The sequence below is a fragment of the Miscanthus floridulus genome, chromosome 2 (genome assembly GCF_019320115.1).
Source record: "Miscanthus floridulus cultivar M001 chromosome 2, ASM1932011v1, whole genome shotgun sequence".
Taxonomy (NCBI): Eukaryota; Viridiplantae; Streptophyta; class Magnoliopsida; order Poales; family Poaceae; genus Miscanthus; species Miscanthus floridulus.
In genome coordinates this window covers 175,750,003-175,760,070 of record NC_089581.1, presented here as the reverse complement: position 1 = coordinate 175,760,070, position 10,068 = coordinate 175,750,003, and the positions used below count along the sequence as shown (strand labels likewise).

Below are 10,068 nucleotides of genomic sequence, written 5' to 3'. Positions count from 1 at the left end.
CTCATCCTCCTCCTCTGGATCTGAGCTATCCTCTTCCTCCTCCTCCTTTGGATCTGGATCTAGATCTGAGGGACGCGGCGGTGGCTAGGGTTTCGGTAAGCTCTGTTGCAGTAGGCTTATTTCGATGTTGCAACAAGTAAATTTTCTTTATTTCATTAGTCTTTTTTTCTAATGTTGCATCTCACATCGCGCTTTGTTTCTGTTGTTGCAGTAGCTTTAGTTTGCTGTTGCAACGAGTAATTTTTCTTTGTTGCATTAGTCTTTTTTTCTGATTGCATCTCATATTTCCTTTTTTGTTTCTGTTGTTGCAGTAGCGTTTTTGCTGTTGCAACAAATAATTTTTCTTTGTTGCATTAGTCTTTTTTTTATGTTGCATCTCACATTGCGCTTTTGTTTTTGTTGTTGCAGTAGCTTTGGTTTGCTGTTGCAACAAGTAATTTTTCTTTGTTGCATTAGTCTTTTTTCTGATGTTGCATCTCGTATTGCGCTTTGTTTCTGTTGTTGTAGTAGCTTTGGTTTGCCGTTGCAATAAGTAAATTTTCTTCGTTGCATTAGTCTTTTTTTCCTAATGTTGCATCTCGTATTGCAATAGTTTTATTCTTTTTGTTGCAGTCGCTTTTGTTCTGATGTTTCATCTCGCATTTTCGCTTTGCCTGATGTTGCAAACATTTTTTCTGATGAGAGCGCGGTGAGGATGCGACACACCTAGCGTGGGCGCGGCGGCAGGGACGGGGGGTTTGTGGGGGGATGGTCAGCACGACGGGATGGCGGGAGACAGGCGGCGCGGCGAGATGGGTGACGGGCGACGCGGTGGGATGGCTGGGGGACGGACGGCGTGGTGGAATCTCCTACGGAGACGACCCAAACGGATGGAGATGGGGATAGGGATGTGGATGAGGTGCTTGCGTGTCGAGGCTTGCGTGGGGGCATCCGATGGAAGCGGCTCGCATGCATGCCTGTAAAGAACGGTTTGGTTGCGAGCGGGCGTACGTGCAGGGGCAGCAGCGCGGACGGTAGCAGTTCCGGTGTGTAAAACTTAACCACCCGACACGATCTTTCACCTTTCCTTCTTTTCCCCCCCCTGCAAATCACAAGAAGTCGTTGCATCGCAAAGTGCCTGGGCTGGACTCTTTGACCGCCCAGTCGCAGTGCGTTGGCGGTCTTGCTCCCGCATGCCAGCCAGCCAGCCAGCCAGCCAGCCACATCTCGCAACGGTGCTCGCTCGCCACGTTCGCCGCCGACGCGCGGGCCGGACCGTCACGCCAGGGCTCGAACAGCACGCGAGACGTGTGACCACACCCCGTACATGCCACGGACAACGACACCGACACCCAGCCACAGATTTGCCACCCCCCGCCCGCGGCGCGCACGAAAGCCGCGGGGCCCTCGTCCCTCACCCACCACCCGCGCCCGCGTCCGTCCCCCGGAAAGCGCCAGAAAACACAAGCGACGCGAGACCGCCCGCCCGTCCCCCGGCGCAGGCAACCAAAAGCGGCCACGCAAAGGAGCGGCGCCCCGGAACTCGGTTCCGTCGGTTCGCCCACTTCGCGTCCCGTCCGTCCGTCGCCTCCTTTCCCTTCCTCCCTCCACCGCCCTCCCCTCCTCCACCCCACTCCCGGCCCCCGCCCCCGGCACACGGCACAGGGCACGCAGATCTGACCAAACCGTCCAGCAGGCCCTCTCCGACCGCGGCCGCCCGCGCGCAACAACCTGCTCCGCCTGTCCTGTGGCATCGGCTTCCAAGTCGACCGATGCGCCCGATGGAGACGGAGGAGGACAGCGGCGGCTGGGACTTCCTCGACTGGCTCGGCCCCGACACATCCACCACCGTCTTCCATCTCCTCGACGACCCCGCCGACCTCGCCCGCGTCGCCGCCGTCTCCCGCTCCTGGCGCCGATTCGGTACGCTTCCTGCTCCCCAATTCCCTGTTATTGTCCTGTTGTTGGGCCGGTCGCTGAGCTCGACGCCTCCGCTGTTTTTCCCCTTCTCATGCAGTGATCGAGAACGGATTCAGCAAGCGCCTGTGTCGGTGGATATGCCCGGAGGCCGCCAGCTTCACCCGCGCGGTCGTGGTGACCCGGTCGCCGCCGCCCGCCGCGTCCGCGTCCGAGTCCAGCCAGGACGCTGAGTGCAGGGCCCGCGAGGGGGAGCACGCGGCCTACTCCTACCTCCTCGGCGCGCTCGTCTCCGCCAAGCCCGCCATGGACCTCATCATGCGCTGCGTCGGCGCCTCCAGCACCGACTTCTTCCCCGACGAGACCATGGAGAACACGCTTGTGCCGCATGAATGGGTGAACCACCGCCACTCGTACTGGTCCAGCGGCGGCAAGGACGACCCCGACGCCCCCGAGAGCTTGACCTACAGGCTCTCCTCTGATCTCTGCCTGATTGATGAGATCAGGGTGCGCCCGTACAAAGGTGCGTGGCAGGGCATGCCACTGATTTAGGCTGTCGGGAAGTTTCGAATGCATGCCCTACAATTAGGTAGGTTTGCATTGCATTTCAGGGAGACTGATCATGTGAATTTCATTGCTTGTTTTTGTTTCGTTTTTCTTCTGCCAGCTGCTTTTCAGCATGGCCATCCGATTTACTCTTCCAAGGCGGTGAGAATCCGGCTGGGTCATTCCAAGCTTTATCCTGGAACAGAGACTTTTGTTTCGGCTGAGAATGAGAACCTGACAGCTATCGCTGATGAAAACTACACGTGGACATACACGTCGCCAGAGTTTCCTATGCTTCAGGCTAGTTAAACGCTTCTCTCTTGCCTTCTTCCCCTCTCTTGTTGACTGTTCTACCCACCAGCAGATTCTTTTAAGATGATATCCGACACAGTAAAGCTATACTTTATTAGGTCCTATCGTTATCAGTTCATTCCTCAGCACACTTTTGAGAATTTTAGCGATCTGTTTGGAATATACTACTAGAGATATCATTCTTCATTCATCCCCTGTGCAAGATAGGCAAGTGCTATGATTGGTTTTACTACAGTTTTGAATAGAAATCTGAACCTTCCGGTCATTATTGTATTCACTTTCAAAGATGGAACAGCTTAGGTTTAAAATTATTTAGCACTAATGCACCATTGCAGAATAAGAAAATGACAATTCAGTCCACAAGTTGGTGTTGTGGCTTGTCTATCATTTTGTTTTGTACAGTAGTATAAGTATCTCACTGGTCGAATAGTCTAGACAAACGGGGCTTGGTACTGAATATCCAAGCATTGTATTTCTCTCTCCTCGGTTACAACTGAAATTCTTTAGGTGGGTCGCAATTCAGAATCAAATATGCACTTCTGATAGACCGGAAGCTCAAGGGTGGCCAAACCATAGAATTTTCCTACTCTGTCGACAAGATTTGGAACAGGGCCGCATTTTTTTTTTTTTGAAGAAACAGGAGGGGTAGCCCCGTACTGGTTAATATTTATATTAATAAGACAAGGAAAAAAAGTTGTGTCAAAGTAACAGAATTTAGGAGACAAAAAAAGAGACAAAGAAGGTACAAAAGATCACAATTGGTGCTCTTGCCATTCTTCTATAAAAGGGAAAATAATTCTTCACTCTATGGATAACCAGAGCAAACTCTTTCTTGAAGAAAACCCAACAGTTTGATATAGACAGCAGAATCCCTTGAAAGGTGTGGTCATTCCTTGCGACCCAAATGCTCTAGCTCATTAGTATGATAATTTCCATGTAGAAAGGGACTCCCAATTGTTGTTTGAAACATTCCAGAGTGACGAAAGGTTCAACCTCAGTGTCAACACTAAGATTAAGACTGAGCCAGCAAGCTTGCGCGAAGTCACACTTCAAGAAGAGGTGTTCCATGGTTTCCTCGGTAGGCTGGGTGCATAGGAAAATCATAAGAGGGCCGCAATTTTTCAGAGATTGCAGATTCACTAGGGGGCTGTGGACTGAAATCGTTTTGTTGAGTGCTGCAGAAAAATAAAGATGAGGCAAGCCTGTGGATCGCGGCAGGAGGAAAACACCTCTCTTGTTGTTTTTATCTTTTTTAACCTGAGCTTCTCTCCTGCTTCTCGTTGCTCATTTGTGTGCGGTTGTTTTATTGCTAGGCTCCAGCCTTTCTTGTAGGAGAGAATTCCTTATTTGACACCAGAAAAATGACCCGTTCCTTTCTTGGCCCTAAAAAAATTTCCGTTCCCTATTTGACACCGAGTTCAACTTTCATTCCTTATACGACACTCTGTTGGATTTTCCATTCCGTGAACCGTTAACTGCCATGTGAAAAGACGATTTTGCTCCTGTGGGCCCCACCACCCTTCTCCCTCTCACTGCACTGGCGTTGGCGGCGAGGTCGCCGGAGCCGAGCCGAGCCGACGCCATCAGTTGGGCGCGATGTGGATGGCCGCATTCTTGGCGCCGGAGCAGACGGGGCAAGCGTCCGTCCGGAGCTCGCACGCCTTGCACAGGCACAGGTGCCGGCACGGCAGCAGCAGCACCGACGCCTCGCCTCTGCCGAACGCCCTGCACGCCCACTTCACCACCGGGGCCGGCATCGCGTCCTCGGCCGCGTCCACGAAGCAGCACGACTCCGCGTCGTCCGTGCCGTCGGACTCGCCGAATCCCTCCTCGGCGACGGGATGCGCCGTACCGCAACCACCACCGACGCCGGCGCGGAGGAGCAGGGCGTCGAGCGTGGCGCGTAGGCCCGACGCGGCGGCCTCGTTGCTGCGCGCCAGGCCGCACCACGCCTGCGACTCGGCGGCCAGGAGGGAGAAGGGGAGGAGAGGAGGGAGAAGGGTGGTGGGGCCCACTGCGCTGTGTGCGCTGCTTATACGGGCGCGGACAGGAGGGAGAAGGGGAGGAGAGGAGGGAGAAGGGCGGCGGGGCCCACAGGGGCAAAATCGTCTTTTCACATTGCAGTTAACGGTTCATGGATGGAAAATCTAACGGAGTGTCGTATAAGGAATGAAAGTTGAACTTGGTGTCAAATAGGGAACGGAAATTTTTTGAGGGCCAAGAAAGGAACGGGTTATTTGTCTGATGTCAAATAAGGAATTCTCTCTTCTCGTAGACTCTTCTTGTACAGTGCCCCAGGACCTCCTTTCTTTTTAATATTTAACTGGCGGCTCTGCCGATTCGTTTTACTGAATGGATGATTTGGAAACTTTACTGACGCCATTTTATTTTGGTGTGATAGGAAAATGTGTTGCAAACCTTCCAGCTTCCGCGCCCTGCCCTTTGCATTGGTGGTATAGTGAAGATTGAACTTCTTGGGAGATTACAGAAACAATCTATAGATGATAGGTATTACATATGGTGAGTTCTCAATCTTCTATGTCAGTGTTGGTTGGTCACCTGTTTTTTCTTCACGGCTCTCTTCGCACACAGTGACAATGTCACGATTCAGTTCCAAGAAGAAAACACGCATGGGCTTCTAATTTGTTATATAAATTTTGAGCTTGCATATATGTACAGTTTCAAGCTGGAGTAGAACTAAAGGAGTGTGTGCTACTTATTTTCACTGCTGCCTAAAAGTAGTTTGTCTACAGAACAACATTTTCTATGTGGTTTTAATAATCTTTCCTGTAATTTTGTCTTCATCCTTGTGTCAAAGCATGGTTTATGTATGGCTTGTGTATGTGCAGACACATGCCATCTCTGATGGTGAAATTTCTTTTTGTCAGCAGCTTATAAAGTAGAGTTTGCTTTCTGTAACACGTCTGAAGCATTTCCTTGGATATGCATCATCTCGGCGACACTAACAGCTTTGTTGTCTTTTTGCGCGTTGACAGTGTCTGCCATGTCCAAGTGATGGGGCGCTCGCTTTCACCAGATTTAATGATAGACATCTCCGATCCTGCTGATTACTCAAACCTCAAGTATTTGCCGGCTGCCGGTAACTTGCGCCCAGAAGACCTACTGAGCAGTGACGCCAAGGAGGACTCATCGGACTGGCGCTCGCTTGTTTCTAGGTACAGGCAGATGAGGGAACTGGCGATGGTGTATATGCTGCTTGGACCTGTGCAGTTTGTAGATGAACAAGACGAAGCTGAGGCAGACCTGCTGCACATGTTGTAGGCTTTGTTTTCTCTGAACCGGGTCTTTTGTATCCTAATTGAACGGAGTTTGTTCTGATAAATTTAGCGCAAAAAGATTTGTGTCGTTGTTTCAGTCTAGTGTTTTTTCAGCTATGCTTGATGTCGATCATGGCAGAGACAAAACACTTTGCAAATAGCGCATTCATATTTTGGAAGTATTCCCCTATATTTTGCAAATAGGCCCTATTCCGCACCATCATCATGATTAATAATTGCGATCTGTTGTTTTTCAAATGGGTAACGTACAAATTTTTTTCAACCTAAAAGGACACACTCGGACCGTCGATACCAGATTTCATGATTCAGGTTTGAATGAAAAATATACTTTACCTGTTTTCAAGTAAACCCCTGTATTTTGCAAACAGCCCCTAATTTGTATCGCGATCCGAGATTTACCTTTTGTTCTTAGGATCGGCCCACGGCGATTCGCCGATCCGACGTACCCGTCGGCCGTCGCCAATCCAGAGCTATCAACTGGAGCCATGAGTGCTGCCGCACCATGGTCACCATGCGACGGATTGACGGGATGAGAGAGTTCGGCGAATGGTTGTCACCGGAGCCTGGTGACGAAAGGACGTGCAGCGGCCGCAAAGTCTTTGGCAGGACAAGCTCTTCGGAGCAGCGCTAGTCCCACCAGTTCGTGGATTTGTCTATGGTACAGTGCATGAATGCTCTCATCTTTACTTTACTGTTGAGACTGGAGTGTCTTGTCGTTAAATCCCGTTTCTGCTGAAAAGGGAATTTGTGCTGGGCTGTTTCAATGCAATTTGCTTGAGCTCAATCTTGTGCACTGAATTGACACCATGTCTAGAGAAACGTAGGCTGCATAGGCCTCCACATTGCCATACGCAAGCTGAATTACACAGTATCGGTTACAAAGTAGTCTCCTTTTCTTGAAGTGCCGCTGGAACTTTCTTCTAAACAGCATGTGCCGATGGAACCGAATCTGATTCTTGACCACCTCATTCATTGTTTTGCTTGTGCTACCAATAGCTGTATATCCATGTGACCTTTTTTCATGACCTTTCCTATGTATGATCTTCCCCCCCCCCCCCACCCCCCCCCCCCCCCCCCCCCCCCACCCATGCCTTTTAATAAAATTGCGTTCAGTAGGTAGTGTGCATACTGTGCAGCCTTTATTTTTCAAAACTTTGTCATTTTGGTTGCGACGTCAGATGATATCTGCCTTGCCTTTTTTGCATTGGTACTTACTCTTGTTCACTACAAGAACTTCTCTAGCCCATAAATCAAGTTCTGCCACAAAAAAAAGGCCTTGTTAGGAAACCAGAGAGAGTGAAGTGACCCTGTGTCAAAACTCATGAATCCAGGTTTACCTTCAACCGTACCACCTTCCGTATTGCCAGGATTAGTCCTGGCATCAGGCATTGAACATTTGCAACATCATGCCGTAAGGTGTAAATCTGAAAGTGTTGTTCGAGTAATGTAGTCAATTCAGTGTATTATTTTTCAGTCAAACATATCAGCCATACCAGTACCTCTCCTGGGCCTGAGAAGTTGATTGATGTGCTGGAAACAAGACCAGGGAGAACCATACTATGCACACGCACTCCATCTTCCCCAAGTAGTTGGCCTCTGGCCTTTTCCAAAGTACTAGTCAGTCAGTTGATTCTATGTACAGGTGAAAAATAGCTAGAAATGCACACAAAGAAAGATGCTGTCTCTGTAGCACTCTAGGAAGGTATGATTGCAAATAGCACATTATCTTTTGTCGACACTTACTGGACTACTGGAATCCATATCTTCCCTATTGTATATCTGACCAAGATCTGATATGTTATTTGCAATCTGTATTGCATCTTGCGAAGGCAGATCCTGTCAATGTCAAAATTAGTATATCAGTCTGCAGATTCCTGATATCATAGGTTGACAACAGTTATTGAGTACTGTTGATATCTTTCTTTTTTTTCACTTTTTTTTTTGGCATTTTCATTCCTTGATTGGCTCGAGATGCTGCAGGGCACATATTGTTAGCAATATGTAACAAACGGTTTAAACCTGTCATAAAAACTTCATACCGATGGGTTAGGTCTTGATTCCACAATCTCAACGTTGCTGTAGTGGAATGAGGCCTGTATAGCAGCTTGCTGAAGGAGCACGGAGCCAATTGATAATGTTGGTGCAACCAAACAGCCCTAATCAGGAAACCACAGCATAAGTCATTAATTTGGCAAGCTTAGATGGTAATGGCAGTGTAAATTTCAGAAGTAGCGCGACGGTGACAATTTACCATGCTTGCCTTCTCGCAAAATGCTGACAGTTCAGTTACTGTATCTAACTCAATTTTTGGAACGTAGACGACGCTGCTTAAACCAAACGCCGCTGCCTGCTCATAATAAACCATTTCAAAGAGGTAAGCACTATTACTATATTTGATATTGAGTTCCCAACATGAGAATAATCTGAAGCAGTCGCTGGAGAGTCTAGACATGAGTAGGTCGATTTTGTCCTGAAAAATTAGCTGATTAATTTCAGTCGTCAATGCCATTTATTCATGTTTGTCTCTGTCGTTGTCAGGATGGCTGAAATGCACTCCTGATGACGCCCTGACTTAGTTTGCCCCTTAACTCCCCTGTGGGACTTTACGACGATGCGTGTGAAACCGAACCATATACAGGTTGAAATAGCAGTGTTTATTTAGCTTTGGACTTAAGCACCTCACCATTCATTGTATGCAGCTTAAATATCCTTTTCCATGTTGTAGGTGGGCAATGGACATACCTGCTTTACATTGTCGTAAACAGCTGAAGGCTCGCTGAAATCGACAACCACGCCAGTTGCCCTCGACTGGAAAAACAGACAGCGCAGTTAGCCCAAAGATGTCCTGAAGAAGGCAGGCAGCCCGGGAATGCACAGCCCCGAAAGAAGGTTTGTATTGTACCTGCGCTATGGAGCCTAGAACCATGGTGAGGTCGTTCAGCACAGGGATCTCCAACGGCTCGTCCATGCCACTTATCTGAAGCACAATGCCAGCATTTACAGATCGTATGAGATAAATATAAAAGGGGGACGCTGAACTGAATGAACGGTGAGAAGAAGAAACCTGTCCTGCGTCCTCGCCAATGCACTGAGAATCGATCGCCCCTGCAAGCTCCATCCCCCTAGCCTTGTTCACCGCAAGAACGGCCGTCCTCCCGATCTCTTTCGTGGCCCCAACGATAACAACCTGCACACCAGCAGCAGGCCCTGCCCTTAGGAGGAAGCTAGCGGTGGCAGTGAGAGAAGCCGGCTAGCTTTGACCAAGAACACAGACCATGCACAGTGATGGAGTACCTTGATCGTGCTCTGGGCCGGCGGCGGTGGCGGCGGCGTTTGCTGCACAGAGCAGAGGACCTTCGCTGCAGCATTCCTCCTCGTCGCGGTGTCCCCGCATGCTCGGATCCGAATAGGATGGCATAGCGAAACCATCTTGATCGAGCTGGTGCTAGGTCAGTCGTCACTCGTCAGTGTGTGCCTTGCCCTCCCGTTTGCGTTTTCCAGTGTCCTGGCCTTATCTTATCTTGTCTCATTGTCTGGAAGCGAGTGGCCTCAAGCCATTTGGCTTATCTGCGTAATACCAGCTTCTTGAGTTGGTCCCCGGCCTGGTGCCTGCTTTTCTGGGAGTACTAACTCTAAGGTTGATTTCCACCACGGTCAATTGGGCCTTGATTCACGTTTTGATCAGGGGCATTTAGTCTTTCTATTGGCTGATGGGTCCCTGTCGCACAACGCAACAAATAGGAGGTGAGGGCTGGGGCTTGACAAACGAGGTTCACCGTAGCCGCCAGCGCCCCACCATATCCTAGCCCTAGTCCGATTTAGAAGAGCGAGCTGTAAGCAACGGAAAGCGCCATCGCCTTCGCCGTTGCCACCAGACCGGGTCTGCACTGCTACTATTTCGTCGCCGACACCATGGGTGTGGCTGGATACTCGAGGCGAGGTATAACAGCAAGTCCCCTCATCTAAGCTAAGTATTACCCACTAATCTACGTCTAGAAGTACTGTCAGTTCCATC

At 49.6% G+C, this 10,068-nt stretch overlaps 2 protein-coding genes across 3 annotated transcripts; one reads left to right on the top strand and one right to left on the bottom strand.

Moving 5' to 3' along the window:
* The first annotated feature begins 1,464 nt into the window (after positions 1-1,464).
* LOC136535806 (F-box protein At4g00755-like) lies at positions 1,465-6,129 on the top strand. Its single transcript, XM_066528213.1, has 5 exons — positions 1,465-1,902; positions 1,997-2,419; positions 2,564-2,742; positions 5,156-5,274; positions 5,751-6,129. The coding sequence occupies exons 1-5, from the start codon at positions 1,752-1,754 to the stop codon at positions 6,034-6,036; spliced, it is 1,158 nt and encodes a 385-aa protein (XP_066384310.1). The 5' UTR covers positions 1,465-1,751; the 3' UTR covers positions 6,037-6,129.
* Positions 6,130-7,139: 1,010 nt separating this feature from the next.
* Positions 7,140-9,601, bottom strand: LOC136535805 (dihydrodipicolinate reductase-like protein CRR1, chloroplastic). 2 transcript variants are annotated; one of them, XM_066528212.1, is made up of 10 exons: positions 9,348-9,600; positions 9,118-9,240; positions 8,956-9,030; positions 8,796-8,861; positions 8,305-8,400; positions 8,093-8,209; positions 7,797-7,889; positions 7,553-7,654; positions 7,391-7,477; positions 7,140-7,310 (listed from the first exon to the last, which is right to left on the bottom strand). In XM_066528212.1, exons 1-10 carry the CDS (start codon positions 9,480-9,482, stop codon positions 7,278-7,280), a joined length of 927 nt encoding a protein of 308 aa, XP_066384309.1. In that variant the 5' UTR covers positions 9,483-9,600; the 3' UTR covers positions 7,140-7,277. The 2 variants fall into 2 exon arrangements, 1 of the variants encoding a protein (XP_066384309.1); XR_010779049.1 differs by lacking the exon at positions 7,140-7,310 and having other exon boundaries at positions 7,553-7,649; positions 9,348-9,601.
* Between the last annotated feature and the right edge of the window lie 467 nt (positions 9,602-10,068).

Excerpts from the sequence above, each read along its gene's own strand:
- LOC136535805 (XM_066528212.1), bottom strand. The coding sequence starts at position 9,482 with ATGGTTTCGCTATGCCATCCTATTCGGATCCGAGCATGCGGGGACACC. Across the intron at positions 7,655-7,796 it reads ATATGGATTCCAGTAGTCCA|GCCAGAGGCCAACTACTTGG; the intron begins GTAAGTGTCGAC and ends ACTTTGGAAAAG. Across the intron at positions 7,311-7,390 it reads GGAAGGTGGTACGGTTGAAG|AACTTGATTTATGGGCTAGA; the intron begins GTAAACCTGGAT and ends TTTTTGTGGCAG.
- LOC136535806 (XM_066528213.1), top strand. The coding sequence starts at position 1,752 with ATGCGCCCGATGGAGACGGAGGAGGACAGCGGCGGCTGGGACTTCCTC. Across the intron at positions 2,420-2,563 it reads CAGGGTGCGCCCGTACAAAG|CTGCTTTTCAGCATGGCCAT; the intron begins GTGCGTGGCAGG and ends TTCTTCTGCCAG. Across the intron at positions 2,743-5,155 it reads CAGAGTTTCCTATGCTTCAG|GAAAATGTGTTGCAAACCTT; the intron begins GCTAGTTAAACG and ends TTGGTGTGATAG.